Below are 21,963 nucleotides of genomic sequence, written 5' to 3'. Positions count from 1 at the left end.
CAAAGGGCACATGGATTTGAAAGAGAATAAAGAGATCCCTGTATTGGTGAGTTTTTTAAAAGTAACCTAATTAATTAAGGGAGGTCTTACTTAAAATTTGTACTATTGGTTTAACCTGAACAGCCTTAACAATTTTTACTTTAATAAATTATTTCCCTGTCTGTTTTAGGGAAAATCCTACTCTCTTACAAAGAGCAGCAGTGACCCCTACTGTTCAAATAAGACAGCTCTGGGTCTCAGCTAAAAATTAAGACAGAGATTCTTAATTTTTTCTGGGTCTTGGATTCTTTTGTAAACCCAAAGAAAACTTATAGATACCCTCACCAGAACAAAAACCATATTCTTATAAACACAAAATTTGCTTACAATACAGGTAATTCATGGATCCCTGAGCTAGATAACAGGGCCACTGAGCTCTAAAATAAGGTAACGGCGCAGTGGATCAAGCATCGGCCTGGAACGCTGAGGTCGCTGGTTCGGAAGTTGATGCTTCCTGCTCCTCCCCCCTTCTCTCTCGCTCTCTCTCTCTCTCTCTCTCTCTGTCTCCTCTAAAATGAATAAATAAATAAAATTTTTAAAAAAGCTTTAAAATAACTTTTTACAACTTTTTTACAATGAAAAGGACAAAAATAAATTGAAAACAATATCATAAATAAAAGAAAGTTTATTCATTGCAACAATAATACACTATAATATGATAAATTTATCCTAAAACATTTGTAATATTTTATATTGTAATTATGCTTACATGCCTATTAATTTTTTATAATAATTGTAAGAAAAAGTACTCATTTAGTAAAACTAAATATCAAACAAAACCACTAATTTGGAGTGATATTTGGGTGTATTTATCATTTTCTAATTAGAAAAACATCTGTTTTATGCAACTAATCAAAATGCATTATTAATAGATATGCTTTGAGGTTAGATTTCCCTTTAAAATGTGAATTTGGGAAAATACTTGTAAACAAAATTATATGTAAATATTTGGAAATTATTAAATAGATAATGAATTAATAAAATGTGAATTGTGTTTACCTGTCTATGATTGAATATTCACTGAGAAAGAAATAATCCTGAGTCTACAATGTCGTATGTGCCATGTCATATTTCAGTAAGAGGTACACAAAGCCATTTGCGTGCTTGGTATCTCGTGCGCTCTCTCAAGGTCTCCCGTGTGGAGCGCATGAGTCTCATATTGCATCTTGCCGCACTGTACTTGACATGAACTGACATGTCAGATTCAAATATGTTATATCACATGCAATGGATCGACTCTGCATCGATCGAATACGGACATTTACAGATTAGTCTTCCAATATCAAAAAGGAGGACATGTAGGAGGACACTTTTTGAGGAAGGATGGAACTTACAAAAGGACTGTCCTTCCCTAAAGAAGGATGATTGATCACCTTATAAATTTTCAAGTTATAATTCTGTAAATTCAATAAAGCTTTTTAAAATTAGGAGCATAAACTAGTGAAAATTACCAAAATTATTCCAATGCTTTTATGACTCTGGGCTTATAAATTTTTTTCAGGAAGACTAACTAACAAGCTAATAGACCCAAATAGACAGTTATTATATTTATATAGATATATTAGAATCTTGCATACATTTCTGTAACTTTATTGCCATTTAAAATTAGGTATTGTGCACTTATTACTGTCTTTGTAGTTATAATATGACTAGTACAGTATTTATTTTATAATTATGGCATTTCCTTGCAAGCACTACCATCAGTGGCAATTGTCAGAGAAAATCAGTTCTTAGAAAAAACTCACACTGAAATTCAGTGATTGCATTTTCAAGTACTGTATGACCTTAACGTGCTTAATCATGACTTTAATGTGTTTAATCAAATAAAAATTAGTTAATTTTTAAATGAGATTATCAATTCACATTACTTTTGATAGTTTTCCCCTTCTCTCAAAGTATATGCAGTATACCCTGGGGGCAGATGAGTGGAACCGATTACCGTTAAGGAAATAGCAGCGCTAGTAAAATGTTCCTCTATTCAAGTTTCCCACCATCCCATTCCCTCCATTTTTCTTGATTCCTATAAACACACGTGTCCCAGGAGCCCGCGCTCCCGACACAAGACTCCGCCCAGGGGCGGCCCGGAATGGGAAGACCCGCCCCTCGATCCCAGGAGGCCTGCGGGCGACCAGCGTGCGTTGCGCGGCGCTGCGTCACATCCGGCGTGAGGGCGCCAGATTCCGGGAGAGGCTGCCAGTCCTGGCGGCTGTTTCTGCGTTGATGTTTAGTTTCTTGCTGCGGGAGGGGCGGAATACACGGCGGCATCATGGTGGAGGTAAAGTGACACTGGGGTGCTGAGGAGTAGTTGCTCTGGGGATGTTTTTCTTTGGCGGCGGCTCGAGGTGGGGGATCGAGGATGATGGTAGTCTGGGGAGAGCAGAGGCTGCGAGGGGCGGCTAGTTGGCCGAGGCCGGCTGGTCTCTCAGGATTGACAAAGTGGGAGAGAGGCTAGGTAAGAGCAAGAGTTGGAAGTTGCGTCCGGGCGGGAAGCCTGAGATAATGGCCTCTAGCCCTAATTTGACTCCTGAGCACTTGTGGGCATTGTCTTCGGAGGCGGGGCTTCTGTCGATGATCGGCCCCTGGTATTCGCCGCCTGCGGGATAGTGTCAGTGATTCTGTGTCCTAAGAGACTGGCGGACTTTGGTGTTCACTTTGTCTCTTAGTCCACCTGTTTTCCCAGGAAAATCTGCCATTCTTGAATTCTTGCATCATTTTCTACCTTGTCCAAACGTTCTGCTAGCAAGCCTTGTCTCTCTTTTCCTTAGGACTATTTCTTGGCTTTTGTTCACACCCACTGCCATCACCTTAATTCAAACCAGCATCATCTTTCACCTGGACAGGTGACTTAGCTCTCAGCTGGTCTGCTTGCTTCCATTTTTGTTGTAGCTCCATTCCCCCAATTAATGTGTTTGAAAACGGAAGTTGGTCCTGTTTTTCTTGCATAAAATCGTTTCCTGGCGCAATTTTTTTTTTTTTCTTTAGAAAGACAGAGAGAGAGTCAGAGAGAGGGATAGACAGGAACGGAGAGATGAGAAGCATCAATCATTAGTTTTTCGTTGCCACACCTTAGTTGTTCATTGATTGCTTTTTCATATGTGCCTTGACCGTGGGCCTTCAGCAGACCAAGTAACCCCTTGCTGGAGCCAGTGACCTTGGGTCCAAGCTGGTGAGCCCAAGCTGGTGAGCTTTTGCTCAAACCAGATGAGCCCGCGCTCAAGCTGGCGACCTCAGGGTCCTTGAACCTGGGTCCTTGGCATCCCAGTCCGATGCTCCATCCACTGCGCCACCGCCTGGTCAGGCTTCCTGGCCCAATATTATTAGAGCAAAAATACAGACTGTTGCAATGATCTAAGGAAATCTTACTTGATCCGGACCTTGTCTACCCTTACAACCTGATCTTGCATTGCAACTCACCCTCTCACCAAACGTATACAACTAATTTGCAGCTCCCAGTATTATGTCCAATACTGAACACCTTTGTACATGGCATTTTTTCTTTCTGCCTGGACTGTTCTTATCTCTTTTCTGTGCAAGGCTAATTCCCTTTCTGCTAAATATCATCTCCAAAGAGATCTTTCATAACTGTCCTAAGTTCCTGCTCCATTTTCTGTCTCAGTCCCTTGCTTATTTCCTTTATGTACTAGTCAAAATGTGGAGTTATTTTTCTTATTTTTATTTGTCTGTTTTCTTTTGAGCACAGGGACCATGACTGTCTTTTTTATTATTTCATTTTCTTCTAGCACAATACCTACCAGACACATAGTAGTAGTAGCTCAGTACATTTTTATTTAATAAATGAATAATCTTAAACATCGCTCAATTGGTCAATTTGGGACTCTAGCCCAAGAGGAACATCCTTTTTTTCTTTGAACTTGCCTGCTGTAGCTTGCTACAAACAGCTACAGTGAGTGGTAAAACAGTTTTTACATTTTTAATATGTATAATATAATAATTTGACTCTAGTTTCGGTTTAACATGTGTAATCACACTCTTGCTCTCTAGGAGGTACAGAAACATTCTGTGCACACGCTGGTGTTCAGGTCACTGAAGAGGACCCATGACATGTTTGTAGCTGATAATGGAAAACCTGTGCCTTTGGATGAAGAGAGGTAGGTATAGTTTCTTTTTAATCGCTGGAATATTTAAACTTCTAATACTGGGGAAAGAGAGCAGGGAGAGAGGAACCTTCACAATTTAGTAACACCGTCCCTGGCTGGTCAGCTCCATTAGGTAGAGTGTCGTGCTGATAAACCAAGGCTGCAGGTTTGGTCCTTGGTCAGGGCACAGACATTAAGCGACCAATGAATGCCTAAATAAGGGGAACAGCAAACTGATGTTTCTCTTTCTCTCTTCCTTCCTCTCTCTAAAGTCAATTTTAAAAAGTTTAGTAATACACCCATAGGTTATCTATTCAATAATGAGTAGTGTTAGGGCATAATTTAAGCAGACTTAACTTCTTTTTTTGCCTTTTATATTAATTGCATTTTACAACTACCCAGTAATTAGGAGAGTCCCTTTTAGGTGTTATGTTTTATAATCAATCACTTTGTATGTGCTTTCGGCCTCCCTCCCGCTGCTCTCAGGGCCTTGCTGAGCTGAGACTGTACCTGGCCAGTACTTCCACTCCCACCTTCTCTCGTTAGCATGGTGAAGGTTTCTGAGTGGTGGCATATTTTCGGTTCTACATCTCCAGCTGCAGTCTGAGATTGCATTATGTGCAGTGTTCCTCTTTTGTCCTTTGCCCTTTTTTAAAAATCGGCTTAATTCCTCAAACAAACATTTATATTCAATTTGTAAAGTAGACTATTCTCAAAAGTAATATAATAGGTACATTTTTTAAAAATTGAACTAATTAGAAGTACTTTGATTACTTCTAACTAACCTTTTTCTAGTAAAGGTTACTAGAAAGCCTTTACTATATTTTTATGTTTAGACATTTGAAGAAAAATATACTGACTTGGAGGGTTTTTTAAAAAGACATATTAGTTTATATATATTTTAAGATTCCACGCTTGATAACTCATCATGAAAGGTTTTACATTTATTAGTCAACAAACTAAAATATTACTTGACTTAATAGATGTTGTGTGGTGGATTGTGAATAAAAGTGTGGAAATGAACTTGGAAATACTGAGTTTTTTAAAATGTGGTTCAACTTTAAAATTTTTATAGAAACTTTTCCTACATGATTAGGCAAACTTAACCTATTTAAGTACTTGTTTCCTGGCTATCTGTGAATGTATTTATATTGGTGAATATATTTAAAGTACTCAAAGATACATTCTTATATTTATGACTTTTTAAAATAGTCACAAACGAAAAATGGCAATCAAGCTAAGGAATGAGTATGGTCCTGTGTTGCATATGCCTACTTCAAAAGAAAATTTTAAAGAAAAGGGTCCTCAGAATGCATCGGAATCATATGGTCATAAACAGTATCCTGCCAATCAAGGTGAGTATAGTGTTGTCAGAAATGTCAGAACTTATATGTGAATTTTAAAAATAGATAAATTGTGCTATTTGTGCATGCCCCCACCCCCGAAGGACTAATTAGAGCCAAATCATCTTTAACACCTATACTAGTGTTATGTTGGAAGTCTTGGGTAGTGAGTGAGATTATTGGTGGATGTTTTCTTACAGGAAGTAAACAGTGTTAGTAAAAGGATGGCAGAAATTTTTAGGCTATAGAGAAAGTCATGGTGGAGACTAAAGGAAAAATTCTTAATTTGTGGAGTGACCATCTCTTTTTCAGAAGGATGACATTTAGTACTGAAATTGTAGTGTATAAAGGTAATAATCCAAGATTCCACAGGGAAGCCATTTTCTTAGAAGAAAAACCAGAGTGGATTATTACTTCATAGGTGACCACTTGACACCATTGCTCTATAGCAAATGCAACAAGCTTTCTTGATATACTGTTTAGCAAATGATAAGGAAATCACTATATACATACATGATCTTTAGAAGTCAAAGCAAAGATAATCAACTTTCCTTATTTCTGAGGCTTGGGTTTAGTTGTGAAGATTTTAGAAATCTAGTTGATAATTTAATATGTATTAAAAGATGATACTAGTACATAAGATAAATTTTGCCATTGATGAATCAATCTCTCCCTCTCTTCCCCTCTCTCTCCCCCTCTTACTTTCCTTCTTCTCCCTCTCTCCCCTCTCTCTCTTCTCTCCCCCTTTTCCTCTCTCCCCTTCCCCCCTTCCCCCCTCTCCTTCTCCCCCCTTTCCTTCTCCCCCCCTCTACCTCCTCTCCCCTCCCCTCCTCTCCCCCCTCCCCTCTCTTCTCTTTACCTTTCCCTCTCCCTCTCTCTCTCTCTCTCTCTCTCTCTCTCTCTCTCTCTCTCTCTTTGAAGGACAAGAAGTTGAATATTTGGTGACAGGTACACATCCGTATCCAGCAGGACCTGGTAAGTGAGTTGCATATTGAAGTGATATTACTGTCACATGTATTTCCATGAATGAGCTAATGCTATGATTCATATTGTCTATAAATTACAAAATACGCTCAATTGCCAGGCATCCAGGCATCGCTTTTTAGATGATAATTAACTAATGCTTTGTATCACAAACATTTATTTGGCAAACATTCTTAAGCCCCTAAGTTTCTATAGTACTGTACTAGGAATTTAAAGACTATAAGACTACTCCAGACTAAGACAAGCTATTATTTGGAGGTTTAGGCAGACATGAAAGTATTACTAAGCTTTTTTTTTTTTTTTTTTTTTTTTTTCTGAAGCTGGAAACAGGGAGAGACAGTCAGACTCCCGCATGCGCCCGACCGGGATCCACCCGGCACGCCCACCAGGGGCTACGCTCTGCCCACCAGGGGGCGATTCTCTGCCCCTCCGAGGGGTCGCTCTGCCGCGACCAGAGCCACTCTAGCGCCTGGGGCAGAGGCAAAGGAGCCATCCCCAGCGCCCGGGCCATCTTTGCTCCAATGGAGCCTTGGCTGCGGGAGGGGAAGAGAGAGACAGAGAGGAAGGAGGGGGTGGGGGTGGAGAAGCAAATGGGCGCTTCTCCTATGTGCCCTGGCCGGGAATCGAACCCGGGTCCCCCGCACGCCAGGCCGATGCTCTACCGCTGAGCCAACCAGCCAGGGTAGTAAGCTTTTAAAAGTGATATTAGAGGTATTAGTATAGAAGCAGGTATGATAGAAATGTTCCTGGGTTGGTGAATGGAGGAATTGGAGTGGCCAGTATAAAAGGGTAGAGGATAAAAAGCTTAGTGTATTTAGGTTCTAGTAACTTTAGAGGACAGGATTCACCATATTGAAAGTACAGGAGAACTAGTACTATTTTTATAGTATACATTTAGTCTTCAGAGTATTTTGTTAGTACTTAAAGGAACTGCTTAATTTTTATATCTACTGGTAACATCCCAAGATTATATAAATTTAACTTGACCCCTTGGGTTTTTCTAATACCAAGCTACTTCTCATTAAGTCAAATTTGAGTTGTGTATTAAGCCATATTTGTGGTAAAAAAGTAACAAAAGACATGCAAAACGTAATCAGTTTTTCAGCACTTGGAGGTAGTAATCACTATTACCTTTTTTGATGTTTTTCTCCACTATTTTAATTTTAAATGCATGCAAATGAAAACCCAGATAGCTACTAAAAGGAATTGCTTTTCTATTTGTTTTGTTTTTGTGTTAACAGGGGTTGCTTTAACAGCAGATACGAAGGTCCAAAGAATGCCAAGTGAATCGGCCGCACAGTCCTTAGTTGTGGCGTTACCTTCTTCTCAGGCTAGGTATGAAATATGCTTCTAGTGACAGTTTCGAAAGTATAGTTCACTGTTCACATTTTTTCTCATTTTAAAATTTATTTCTTTAAAATTATGTATTACATGACATTTTTCTTTATCAGTGCTTATAGAAATTTAACATGAAGTTCCTCCTGCAGACCTTGTAACGGGAGACTTATTAGAATGTGATGCTCTTTTGCCTCAGGGTTGATGCAAACCGCAGCGCCCCTGCAGGAGGCTCTGAGCGTTCCCAGCCGGCAGCGATGGCTGTGGTAAGTGTCTGTGGCGGATCACACTGCGCATGCCTGTCTTTTAGAACATGTTGCTCTGTTTCCCTTTATTGTAATAGTCTTACCTTAATATTTAAAAACTGAACATTTTTTTTATTATTAAATTAAATTGCAGCCTGAGCTAATTATTAAAATTTAACTTAGTAGTGAATTGACATATTTTTTAGAACTTAAAATTGTGTTAATTCTGTCTTTTTACACATTGTTTTTATTTATTTTAATGAAGATAATGTGATATTGCTCTTTACTATAAAGGGAATGTTATTCTGAAACTTGTATGTTTTATATATGAAAGCCTTTTAAAAATTACACTCTTAAGTTGATATATACAGTTGAGTGCTATTAATACTGTAATTTCATGAGCTCTACAACTAGTGTTGCACTGATGAGCATCTAAAAATACATGAGTTTGTCTGTTTGTAAGTACAGTGGTACCTTGACACACGAGTGTAATTTGTTTCATGGTCGAGCTCGTGACTCAATTTGCTTGTGTGTCAAATAGAATTTCCCCATTTAAATTAATGGGAATGCAATTAATCCATTCTGGCCCCCAAAAACCACACAAATTTTTTGTTTTATATGCTTTTAAATAAGAAAATGTACTTTATAAATAGCAAATATGTATGTGTATACGTCATAAGAGAGACTAAAGAAATAAACTGGTTTGTGAAGTGTCTACCTTCATGGTCAGGGAAGATGCTGGTGGAGGGGGAGGAGACGGTGGAGGAGGTTTTCTTTTCCTGCGCTGTCTCTTAACTTATTCTCTACACACTTAATGCTACATTTAATTGCAAAATTTAACGTACACACTACATATGATTTGTAACTTTATCACTAAACTTAATTGCTATTTTTCTAACGCTTAATCACCATTGTATGGCTTCCTTCCCCTTCTCCAATCTTTTCAAAACTTTTTGGCAGGAAAACCCCTCCTTCAGCAACATTAGCATAACAATGGCCCTTCCCAACAGGAAGGTAATTAGCAATTTCACAGACAGCTGCCCAGCGCCATTTTTAACAATAAAAGCGAGCAAACTCAGAAAATACAAATTTTACAAACTCATTTGTCCAACAGCCATCCATCATTTTCTTCACTGACTTTTGGCTTTTTCGCAACACTTTCCTCACTTTCACTTAGAAGCTGTTTCAACAAAAACCTTTCCATGGAAGTTTGTTTCTTCCTCCTTTCAGAACGTTCGGTAGGCCATCTAGTAGAGGGTGGCGGAGCTTGTGATTCAAATATCCGCTCGTGACTTAAAGCAAAAAATCCCGTGAGTGACTGCTTGTCTCAAATTGCTCGTGATTTAAACTGCTGGTCTGTCAAGGTACCACTGTGAATGACAGCTACTGTTATTGGTGGAAATAGAGAATAACTGAAAATATGCTATAACTTGAAGTAAGTGTAGGTTTTATTCCTTCAGCTTATTATGTAGTTGACTTGGCTTTATGGAGTGAATGAATTTGGTCTCCCACTACATTCCTTCTTAGTCTCCCCAGGCTTTCTGCCTCTGTAGGAGGAAGTAATGTTAGCTCTTTGAGGATAGGAAATTTATGGGCTTAAGTATTTCTTGGATAGATGGATGGGTGGTAACAGGAGACTGTATATTAGCTAGAATTCCTTTTAAAAATAGAATTGAAATGTTGGGGGGGTAAATAGAATTAACTGTCAGTGTCTCCATTGCAGTATTAAATCAGTGGTGTCAGAATGACAGTGAAAGGCAGTGGCATCAATCCACTGTAATAGGAGCTCACACAGAGCATTCACTTCTCTGTTACTCTTCATAATAATTGTATGACATGGGCACTGGGATTTCCTGTAAGAGTGAGATGGCACTCCATCACCAGATGTGCATCTCATCCTCTTTATTTATCCTCTTTATTAGAGGATAAAGACCTGCCGGGGCACTCCTCCAGGAGAAGTGCACTGGGTTATAGACTAGGGGCGAGTTATATAGAGCCTGAGGGGATACTGAGGCAAAAGTCTTGGTATGTCCGGAATGCTCCTCCTTGGGGGCCTTCGAGCATGTGGGTGTTGAACCAAAAGTCCTGGTATGTCCGGAGCCCCTCCTTGGGGCAGCTTGTCAGCTTTTTGGAATTCCTCTGTCTCAGGGGCGATAGTCCAGTAAGGGTGAGGTCTGACAGATAAGTGGAACATCAAGGGGGCAGTTTGGAATACACATATCTATCATTTCCATTTTAAAAATTTGGCACATTTAGGTTACATAATTTTTACCCAAGATCAATTAGTTATTAATTGGAAGAGCTGGGTTTTGAATTTATGCATAGTGATATGTTCTCTTAACTTTAATGTTCTGCCTCTCAGATTTTTAAATTGCTTTTTAAAATTAGCACACAGAAAATAGAGTTTTGATTAGAAGTTTTACTCATTTTTTAGTTATGCAAACATTTTAGCTGCCCTTTCCTTTTCATAGAGGGGATAAAAGCTTTCAAAATCCCCTCTTCCAGTTTCTGTTTATGGTAACATGGAAATGTAAATATGATATTAAATGTAATGCTGTTCCATGTCTAGGCAGTTGTGGATGGTGGCAATGCCAAGAACTCTGCACTGATGGCTAAAAAGGCCCCTACAATGCCAAAACCCCAGTGGCATCCACCATGGAAGCTCTACAGGGTGAGTCTGTAGATGATTCTGCATGAAACATGATCACTGCTGTCTAGTAGAAAGGAGCCGAGTAATAGAATGAGGAGGAAAAGGAGTGAGTATGAGGCCTGGAAAAGTGATCTGGGGTAGACTGAGGAAAGGGGCTTAGGCCCTGTCTGAAAAGCTATCTTGGAAAGGAGACTTGTGTTTTGTGTTAAGTATTGATAGATGGCTACTAAAGGTAGAACATATGAACTAAATTTAGCACTGTGCTTGAGGTATTTAATAGTTAAATCAGTGGAAAAAACAATATATTGTATTAGGACATTTCTTTGGCTCTACTGATTATCTTTTCGATTAATTAAAATGGAAATTACCTGGCTGGTTGGCTCAGCGTTGGAGCGTCGGCCTGGCGTGTGGGGGACCCGGGTTCGATTCCCGGCCGGGGCACATAGGAGAAGCGCCCATTTGCTTCTCCACCCCCCGCTTCTTCCTCTCTGTCTCTCTCTTCCCCTCCCGCAGCCAAGGCTCCATTGGAGCAAGGATGGCCCGGGTGCTGGGGATGGCTCCTTGGCCTCTGCCCCAGGCGCTAGAGTGGCTCTGGTCATGGCAGAGCGACGCCCCGGAGGGGCAGAGCATCTCCCCCTGGTGGGCAGAGTGTCGCCCTTGGTGGGCGTGCCGGGTGGATCTCGGTCGGGCACATGCGGGAGTCTGTCTGACTGTCTCTCCTCGTTTCCAGCTTCAGAAAAAATAAATAAATAAATAAATAAAATGGAAATTAAAATGATTTAAAATGTATATAGTAGGAAATGTACAGCTACATATAATTTAGTATGTGTTAACATTTTTTTAAGTTATCGTACAGTAAAATAGCTTTTCTTTCAGTATACAGGTCTAATAAATTTTAATAGATGCATAGATTTGGGTAATCATTACCACAGGATATAGAAGTCTTTTTTTTTTTTTTTAAGTAAGTGGAGGGGAGACAGAGACAGACTCCTGCATGCACTCCGACCAGGATCCACTTAGCATGCCCACTAGAAGGCGATGCTCTGCCCTTCTAGGGCCCTTGCTCCGTTGCAACTGGAGCAATTTTTTTGCACCTGAGGCGAAGGCCAAGGAGCCATCCTCAGTGCCCAGGGCCAAATCGCTCTAATTGAGCCTTGGCTGCAGGAGGGAAGGAGAAGATTGAGAGAGAGAGAGAGAGAGAAGCGAGAGAAGCGAGAGGGGGAGGGGTGGAGAAGCAGATGGGCGCTTCGCCTGTGTTCCCTGTCCAGGAACCAATCCCCGGACTTCAACATGCTGGACCAACACTCTTACTACTGAGCCAACCAGCCAGGGCTAGATGTTCTGTTTTTTATAGCCGCACCCTTCTCCAACCCTGGCAACCATTTGTTTTCCTTCACTATAGCTGTGTCTTTTCAATTGTGTAATATAAATGGAATCATTCAGTGTGTACTTCTTGAGACTGACTTCTTCATGTTGCAATTGTTAGTACGTTGCTTTCCATTGCTGAGCAGTATTCCATTGAATAGATATATCTCAGTTTGTGTATTCATAGATTGAAGGTCATTTAATACTTTAAAAACCTAAGTATCAAATAACCATATAATCTTGTTATGAAGATGTTGGAAGGGCAATTTAAACTTGAATAAAATTTAACTTACATGTAATGAGTTGAAATTGAATAATCTTAAATTTGTATGTCTACCCATTCACTTCTGTTTTTAATACAGGTGATCAGTGGGCATCTTGGCTGGGTTCGATGTATTGCTGTGGAACCTGGAAATCAGTGGTTTGTTACTGGATCTGCTGACAGAACTATAAAGGTAAGGAGGGAACTCCTTTGTGTTTCCATGTATATTTCAACTGTTATTTACTCTGGTGGGAATTGATCTTGTAGTTCCTCTGACTTCTTAGCCCTGAGTATGGAGTGGTTTACCAGTTAAAAGTTTCATCTGTTTGAAAAGTGGTATTTAACTAAACATTTTTTTTTCAAACAGATGATGCTGACTACCTACCAAAAATTCCTTGATATTTAAATTGTTTTCCTTTCTGGTTATAAAATTAAAGCATGCTTATCTGTAGAAAATGTGGAAAGTATAGAGAAATGCAAAAGAACATAGGCCCATGTGTATTCCTATCGCTTTCAGCTATTTGAATGAATTTCTTTTTAGAATTTATTTCTGTGCATTGTATCAGTGCATTATCTTCTGAGTTTTTTCCTGTGTATGTCAGTGCATCTTTTAAAAATTATGCTAGATATGTAATTTTGAACCTTATTTTTTTATTCTTAACATATCAAAGACATATCTCTGAAAAATTGAACATCACCTTAATGGTTTGATGGTATATCATTTAAGTCCATAATCTAGTTTCCTGTTACTGGACATTTTAGTTTCCTGACTTTCACTATTACAAGTAATGTTGTAATTAATCTTTGTGCCTGTATTTTTGGTTTTTAAATTATTATTGATTCTCAGAAATGGAAATAGTAGGTGAAACAGTTTTGAAATTGGCACCCAAAGTACAAGTATTTTCTTAAATGGTGAACTGATACTTACAGTTTATGAGAGGATTCTTTTTAGCCTATTGATTGTGCATCTTTAAAAATCTCTATTTATATGGCAAGCAGAAATGGGTGTCGGATTTTTCAAAAACTGTATGTAGGAGGTCCTTGTATTACAACAGTCTCAACATACGACATTTTGAGTTTGTGACACTCCCATAAAAACTTTTAAAAATTGAGACATGAGTGTTTCAGCTTAACTCTGTTAGTGTCATACTTAGAGTTACGTGGGCGAACTAGTTTGGTTGCGCACAACAGAAGAATATGCAGGAAGTGGAGTACTTATGTTATGCTTTTACAACTGTGTTAGGATAGGTAGTGACTTAGGCTAGAGTGTATTTTGACTTACACCAAATTTCGGGTTATGTCACTGTCATAAGAATGGAACTGTGTTGTAAACTGAGGACCCCAGTATACAAAATTTCTAGTGAGGATGAACTTTCTGGTAACTTATAAAGCTTCTTTTAGGATTTTTAAATTAATTTTTTATTGAGTTGTAATTGACATACTATTAGGTTAGTTTCAAGTATATATGTATATGGTGACATGATCACAAGTCTGTTTAACATCTACAAAGTTACAAAATTTGCCCTGGTTGGTTGGCTCAGCAGTAGAGCATCAACCGGCCTGTGGAAGTCCCAGGTTCAATTCTGGTCAAGGCACACAAGAGAAGCGACCATCTGCTTCTCTACCCCCCTCCCCCCCAGCTATGGTTCAATTGAGCAAGTTGGCCCTGGGCGCTAAGGATGGCTCCATGGCGTTGCTTCAGGTGCCAAAATAGCTCAGTTGTTGAGCAACAGAGCAGTGGCCAAGGGCCTCAGATGAGCAGATCATTACCCCATACGAGGCTTGCTGGGTGGATCCTGGTCAGGGTGAATGTCTGAGTCTGTTTCTCTGCCACTCCAACTCTCACTTTAAAAAAAAAAAGAAAATCTTTTTTTTGTCCTGAGAACTTTTAAGAGCTACTCTTAGCAACTTTCAAATATGCAATACAGTATTATTAACTGTAGGGACCATGTGTACATTACATTCCCATAACTTTTAGTTTATAACTGGAAGTTTGTACACTCTTGCTCCCTTCATTCATTTTATCCATCCTTCACCCTGGCTTTTGGCAACTACCACTCTGTTCTCAGTATCTTGAGCTGGTTTTTCAGGTTGCTTTTTTGTTGTTCAAGTCTACATACAAGTGAGAGACCCATGTGCTATGTATTTGTTTTTCTCTGACTTAATTCGTTTAGTATAATGCCCTCAAGAACCATCCATATTACCACAAATGATAAGATTTTATTTTCTTATAACTGATTAAAATATAACTGATTAATCCATTCTATGTATACATGCCACATTCTGTTTATCCATTTATCAGTTAATGGCCACTTAGGTTGTTTCCATAGAGGTTCTTTTAAGTTGTTACCATCCTTGGCTAATTTAATACCACGGTATTCATACTTTTGTTATCAGTGCCTTTTTATGTGTTAAAAATATTAACCTTTTGTCATCTCACAAATATTTTCTGTTTGAGCATGCTTTTGAAGTTTATTTATTTACTTATTTATTTTATTGAGAGCAGGGAGGCAGAGAGAGAGACTCCTGCATGCTCTGCAACCAGGATCCACGGGTTTACTTGCTCGAATCAATTGACCCATGGCTGCAGGAAGGGAGGGGCAGAAAGGGGAGGGTGAAGGATGGAAAAGCAGATGACAGCATCTCCTGTGTGCCCTGACCGGGAATTGACTCGGGACTTCCACACACCAGGCTGACGTTCTACCACTGAGGCAACTGGCCAAAGCCTGAATTTTTTTTTTTCCCTGCTTTTATTTTTGCTGGTGGGGTGGTTGTTCTGCACATTAAAAAAAAATTTATATGTTTATATTTTTTACATTTTGGAAACAATTTTGACATCAGGATTCTAAAATTTTGCTTCGGGTCATCAAGAAGAAAAAAGAACTATTCTCTGATTGCAGATCTGGGACTTGGCGAGTGGCAAATTAAAACTGTCACTAACTGGGCACATCAGTACCGTTCGTGGTGTGATAGTAAGCTCCAGGAGCCCGTATCTGTTCTCCTGTGGAGAAGACAAACAGGTCAAGTGCTGGGATCTTGAATATAATAAGGTAAGCTTGGATATAAGGATTTAAAACATGTGAGCCATTATTTTCTTTCTAATTATAGAAATGTTAACTTTCCTGCTGTATTTGTAGGTTATAAGGCACTATCATGGACATCTGAGTGCAGTGTATGGTTTGGATTTGCACCCAACAATTGATGTGCTGGTAACCTGTAGTCGAGATTCAACTGCACGGGTAAATGGAATAGAGCTTTGCGTTAATCTGTAAATAATTGCATCTTACCAGGTGCATGTTTGGTGTTGCAGTTACATATTGTTTGATAGAGAATTAAAGATAGTTACTTTGACTCACCAATAACCTTGTCCCTCCATTTCTTGGCTTATATGCTTTTACACCTTTATCTCCTTTCTGTGTCCTCACTGTGTTTAGTGTTGGGAGTTCCCTGTCCTGAAATGTGATGCTCTGACATGCTATTCTGTCACCCCAGCTGTTGTGCATTAGTAGTTTCATTCATTAACCCCTTTACCCATTCTTAGACTTACATTCCCCTGATCTTTTAGCTTTTTTTCCCTGTCAGCTGTCTCCTATCTACAGCCCCCAGTCAGCTTCGAGATATCAATACCTGTTCTCTTTGACAATATTTTTATTGTGTGTTTTTTTAATACATATATATATATAGATTTGGGATGTGAGAACTAAAGCCAGTGTGCACACGTTGTCTGGACATACAAATGCAGTTGCTACAGTCCGGTGTCAAGCTGCAGAACCACAGATTATTACTGGTATGATTGCTACTTTTCAAGTTTACCATATGTTCTTATCAGTGCATTATGATTGTACATATATATATTTTTCATACTGTGATTTGCTTTATATCGTGTATACTGTGTTTTTGTTTGCATTTAAAATTTTTTTAGTATTCTATTTATCTCATACTTTTACATATCATAGATTATGTCGTACACAATATCATATAATGTCTGCTAGAAAATAGTGATGTTAGATAAATTAAGTATTGTTTCATAGTTCAGAATTGCCAGTCTACAAAATTAAAGTTAGACAACAGGATACCCTGAAACAATAACTATTAGAATAGGATTGAGTCTTGTTTTACTTAAAATAAAGCTAATAACAAGCTTTAAGACATTAAAAAATAAGTCTGTGATGTATTTTATTCATTAAAATATTTGTTTTTCCTTTCCCCTCCACTAGGGGATAACATCACCATGTATTTGTTTTATTTGTTGTTGGTGTTTGTTCAGGCTGTTCAGTTGACAGTGCATCAAGCATATATTACATTTTTTAAGAATTAATTTTAAAACCAACCTAAAATTTTGGAAGTACAAAGCAGTTAGTCAAGAGTTAATATGCCTTTTTATTTAGTATATATGTGTCTGAGAGAACATTGCATATATTATTACAGTTTTGCGTTCTTTTTCCTGATTTGTGTTTGGGGATATGTGTTTTCATTACAGGAAGCCATGACACTACAATACGATTATGGGATTTGGTGGCTGGAAAAACAAGAGTCACATTAACAAATCACAAAAAATCAGTCAGGGCTGTAGTGCTGCATCCACGACAGTAAGTGTATTTTCCTAAATATATAGTTTCTTGTCTTTCTTCAGTTTTTAGTATAGTACAGAAATACCAGCATTACTACTAGTTTGGTAGTCATTCACACACTCATTTCCGGGCCTCGTCCAGTTACGAACATGCATTTCTTTTATTTTCCTTATGTAGTATTTTGCTTCATACCCTATATGAGAGAACTTATCTACATGATAAGTGATAATGTCAAATGAAACAACACGAATAAATCATATTTAAAAGTTGCACAACAAACAGCCTGACCCGGAAGTGGCACAGTGGATAGAACGTTGGCCTGGGACGCTGATGGCTCAGGTTCGAAACCTGGAGGTCGCTAGCTTGAGCACAGGATCATAGACAGACCCCATGGTCGCTGGATTGAAGCCCAAATTCACTGGTTTGAGCCCAAGGTCGCTGGCTTGGTTAGAGCCCCCAGTCAAGGCACATCTGAGAAGCAATCAACAACTAAGGCACCACAACTATGAGTTGATGATTCTCATTTCTCTTCCTTCCTATCTGTCTTTTTTAATTTATTTTATTTTATTTTATTTTATTTTTTTTCTTTTCATTTTTCTGAAGCTGGAAACAGGGAGAGACAGTCAGACAGACTCCCGCATGCTCCCAACCGGGATCCACCCGGCACGCCCACCAGGGGCGACGCTCTGCCCACCAGGGGGCGATGCTCTGCCCATCCTGGGCGTCGCCATGTTGCGACCAGAGCCACTCTAGCGCCTGAGGCAGAGGCCACAGAGCCATTCCCAGCGCCCGGGCCATCTTTGCTCCAATGGAGCCTTGGCTGCGGGAGGGGAAGAGAGAGACAGAGAGGAAAGCACGGCGGAGGGGTGGAGAAGCAAATGGGCGCTTCTCCTGTGTGCCCTGGCCGGGAATCGAACCCGGGTCCTCCGCACGCTAGGCCGACGCTCTACCGCTGAGCCATCCGGCCAGGGCTGTCTTTCTTAATCTCTCTCGCTTAAAAGGAAAGACCTGCACAACCAAATAGAAACTAGGAGTAGCTAGATTTAATATTTTGGACCTAAGTGTTTATTGTACACTGAAACATACATAGACTAGTTTAATTCCTAAGGGGGAAAAATTGCAGTCGGTATCGAAAGAGGTAGTGCATAGAATCCTAAGCTATTTGTTCTGTCACATTGCCTTGACCCTCTTCAGGTCATATTCATGTTCTTTCCTCTCCCCACACCCCTTTACCCTTATGTTCTCTCCTATTTCATTTTCTCCTATTCTTCCAGTTGTCCTCTTTTTCCCCTCTCTATTCTCTCTCTGTCCGCCCCCCCCCCCCCAATAGTTGCACAGCTCTTTGCCCTTTATGTGAATTTATTGCTGTAGTTCAGTGGAAAGCACTGTGGAAATGAGAGGAGACTACATTAAGCTAGGCCTTAAAGTACATTTAAAATAACTTGAAAATCTGATTTAACTTGGAACAAATATCTTGATATTTTTACTTCTTGGTATGATAATAATGTTTGGCCAAAACTGCGTTGATCACTGAATACATATGCTAAATACAACCATAATAAGCTTCTTTAAATCTACCTTTTAATTTATTTATTATTATTTTATTTTCATTTTTCCGAAGCTGGAAACGGGGAGGCAGTCAGACAGACTCCCGAATGCGCCCGACCGGGATCCACCCAGCATGCCCACCAGGGGGCGATGCTTTGCTCCTCTGGGGCGTCGCTTGTGCGTCCAGAGCCATTCTAGCGCCTGAGGCAGAGGCCACAGAGCCATCCCCAGCGCCCGGGCCATCTTTGCTCCAATGGAGCCTCGCTGCGGGAGGGGAAGAGAGAGACAGAGAGGAAGGAGAGGGGGAGGGGGTGGAGAAGCAGATGGGCGCCTCTCCTGTGTGCCCTGGCCGGGAATCGAACCTAGGACTCCTGCACGCCTGGCCGACGCTCTACCGCTGAGCCAACCGGCCAGGGCCCTACCTTTTTATTTACCTTGGCTAACTTTGTTATTGTTTTTAAATCTTATTTCAGTTACACATTTGCATCTGGTTCTCCAGATAACATAAAACAGTGGAAATTCCCTGATGGAAGTTTCATTCAAAATCTTTCTGGTCATAATGCAATTATTAACACATTGACAGTAAATTCTGATGGAGTGCTTGTGTCTGGAGGTAAAAGAAGCTTTTTATGATAAATGTGTTTTAGTTTGTCATTTTTTCTTTTAATGAATGAGTAAATATTTGTAAAATTTCTAAGCCATTGCACTTAAATATTATACCAGAACTTGCCTAAATTAATGTGTATCTGAATGTTTGTATGTGTGTTCATGCTTATTCACAATACAATACCTGTAGCATATTTCGTGGTTCAGCCTTCTTTGAGTTCTCACATGATGACCTAAATTTGGGATTTATGCTGGGAATTGCCTAACGTTTGGTTGTGTATTCTGGAATTGAATGTCATTTTGTGGTGCTTTTCAAGATCTATAATAAATACTGAATTAAGCACAAATGAAGTGGACAAACCAATATTAATAGAAGCTTGAATGCCTGTGTCTTATATTTTTTTTATGACTGTAGTTATTACCTGGTGCTCAGCTAATGATTGGTGACTGATGCTTGTCAAGCTGAATTATTGAAGGAATACCAAGGTTAACTAGATCTTTCCCTTTAAGCTGACAATGGCACTATGCATCTTTGGGACTGGAGAACTGGCTACAATTTCCAGAGAGTTCATGCAGCTGTGCAGCCTGGGTCTTTGGACAGTGAGTCAGGAATATTTGCTTGTGCTTTTGATCAGTCTGAAAGTCGGCTCCTCACGGCTGAAGCTGATAAGACCATTAAAGTGTACAGAGAGGATGATACAGCGGTAAGTTCTCTATTTCACATGCATATTAAATGGCTGTACCAGTTTTGCAAGTACTTTTTCATTTTAAAGATACTGCCGTTACCCAAAGGGAAATCATCTTTAGAGTATTTATCATCTTGAGTAATCTCTGCTCATAGCTTTCTGCATTGATTTCATTGATGCCAAAGAATCCATAGACTGTTTTAAATTTGTCCCAACTTTCCTTATTACAGTTGCTGGGAAAATGTTGCACTAAGAATAACAGCAAATAAGTAGATTGCTGTGCAAATGAATTCTAGAATCATCGGTTTTGGTGGTACTAGAATATCTACATGGCAACTTTATTTGAAAGGAAAAACCATAAACTGGATTTATAGTGGACCCATTCATCCTTTATGAGATTCAGATAATGCCAAAAGTTTGTCCCTTTTTCCTAAATTGTGAAGTAACTTAAATATCTAGTGCCAAGTAATTTAGCAGATACCTTATTTTTGTTAGAAAGGAACTTACTGAATATGAAGCATACTAATACTTGACTTTCTTATTTACTTTTGTTTTTTAGACAGAAGAAACTCATCCAGTCAGCTGGAAACCAGAAATTATCAAGAGAAAGAGATTTTAATGTGGCATTCTCTTCATGGTGTTTTTTTGTTTGTTTTTGTGTTTTAGCTTGGTGTTGAGAATATCCAGTCATTTTGTGCTCTGGCTAGGATTATAAAGCAGAAACTCACATGCTTGGATGATTGCTGCTTCATATTTTATAATAAAATGTGTTGTCTCCCCCTCCCCATGTGTTTATTTTTAAAATAAGCAATTTGGAGCCTGGGAAGATGCAGATAATATCAAGCATATGCAGGTTTGTTGAATATATGGTCACTATTCTAAAGGTAGAATGTTTTGTCAATTTTATTAAAAGACATCCCCCCCTTTTAAACTTCCCAAATTGCCTGCCACACTAGAACTTGTTTGGAAGGGAGGTGGGGGGTGTGTGTGTGTGTGTGTGTGTGTGTGTGTGTGTGTGTGTGTTAATTCTTTAAATAAACTAGTATTTATGACTGATACTTTGGGAATAAAGGATTTACAGTCTTAACTTTTATATGTTGATTATTCCACAGACAGTTTTGGAGTGCATGTTCCACAAAGTTGTGCATTCAATGCTGTTCAGGAAATAGACAAGCTGTGTCTGTCCTCCAGGACTTCTGGTTGAGCAGCTTATTATAGAATACTCTATAACAGAGGTACAGTGAAGAGCTGGGTAGCACAAAGGAGAGGACTGTTCTCCTGGGAGGGTTGTGGAAGACTTCACAAAGTAAATGATATCTGAGCAGAACCTGGAGAAAGGGGAGGAAAGGGAAGGGCTATATCTTAAGAGGAGATATAAAGGAGTAAATGAAAGTAGCCAGACATGAGAAAGTGTTGTGTTCTGAGGAAAGTATATGCTGCATTGAGCGAGTATGGCTGGTAGGTGGTGGGGAAAGCTCATGTTTTGAGTTTGGATTTTATTTCACAACCAGTGGGATGGATGCCAGTATAGGCATCAAAATCTGGAGCACTAACTGGCTATACCAATACAGGTATTTGAAACTGTATTAAGGACAGTAGTGTTTTGTGAAGACTACAGAAAAGTCTTAAGTTTATAATCCATATGCCTGTTTTTGGTAAATATGAGTTTTATAAACCCTGCCCTTAGGATCCTGACCCCCCATCAGTCAAGATTTGTCACACATCACTTTCTGTAGTTAGAAACCCAGTTACAAGAATAATTGGTTAGACATTTTTTTTCAAATGAAAAAATGATACTATAATTTTGGATAAGCATTTCCAATGATGCATGTTCCATCTTGCACGCTGTAGATAGGAGTGTAATTGTTAAAATCATTAGGTGGATAGCTTTCTGGAATGAATTGGGAATACTTGAGCTCTTTGGTTGTTAGGAATGAAATTACTAGGAAACTGCCTAACAGGATTAATCTGACAAAGTGTACACAGAAAGTTTATTGCACCTTTGTTCTTTTTAATAGTTAAAACTAGACCCTACATCCTATTGATAAGAGACTGGTTTAATAGATTATGGTAACTACAGTTTATTTGTAACAAGAGTGAAGAATGGCTGACCAGGCGGTGGCGCAGTGGATAGAGTGTCGGACTGGGATGCCGATGACCCAGGTTCAAGACCCCGAGGTCTCCAACTTGAGCGCAGGCTCATCTGGTTTGAGCAAAAGCTCACCAGCTTGG

General features: G+C 39.3%; 1 protein-coding gene across 1 annotated transcript; it reads left to right on the top strand.

Moving 5' to 3' along the window:
- Nucleotides 1–2,192: 2,192 nt before the first annotated feature.
- Nucleotides 2,193–20,514, top strand: PLRG1 (pleiotropic regulator 1). Its single transcript, XM_066386798.1, has 15 exons — nucleotides 2,193–2,314; nucleotides 4,042–4,148; nucleotides 5,349–5,491; nucleotides 6,401–6,454; nucleotides 7,705–7,798; nucleotides 7,998–8,064; nucleotides 10,613–10,714; nucleotides 12,421–12,513; nucleotides 15,221–15,370; nucleotides 15,458–15,559; nucleotides 16,005–16,107; nucleotides 16,801–16,909; nucleotides 18,913–19,052; nucleotides 19,556–19,749; nucleotides 20,291–20,514. The coding sequence occupies exons 1-15, from the start codon at nucleotides 2,306–2,308 to the stop codon at nucleotides 20,348–20,350; spliced, it is 1,527 nt and encodes a 508-aa protein (XP_066242895.1). The 5' UTR covers nucleotides 2,193–2,305; the 3' UTR covers nucleotides 20,351–20,514.
- Nucleotides 20,515–21,963: the final 1,449 nt, after the last annotated feature.

This window comes from Saccopteryx leptura, chromosome 1 (assembly GCF_036850995.1).
Source record: "Saccopteryx leptura isolate mSacLep1 chromosome 1, mSacLep1_pri_phased_curated, whole genome shotgun sequence".
Lineage (NCBI taxonomy): Eukaryota > Metazoa > Chordata > Mammalia > Chiroptera > Emballonuridae > Saccopteryx > Saccopteryx leptura.
The sequence above is the reverse complement of the archived record's forward strand: the minus strand, read 5'-3'. Positions and strand labels throughout refer to the sequence as shown.

Coding starts and splice junctions, on each gene's coding strand:
- PLRG1 (XM_066386798.1), top strand. Junction 12,514..15,220: donor CTGCTGACAGAACTATAAAG/GTAAGGAGGGAA, acceptor CTCTGATTGCAG/ATCTGGGACTTGGCGAGTGG. Junction 16,108..16,800: donor AGAACCACAGATTATTACTG/GTATGATTGCTA, acceptor TTTTCATTACAG/GAAGCCATGACACTACAATA.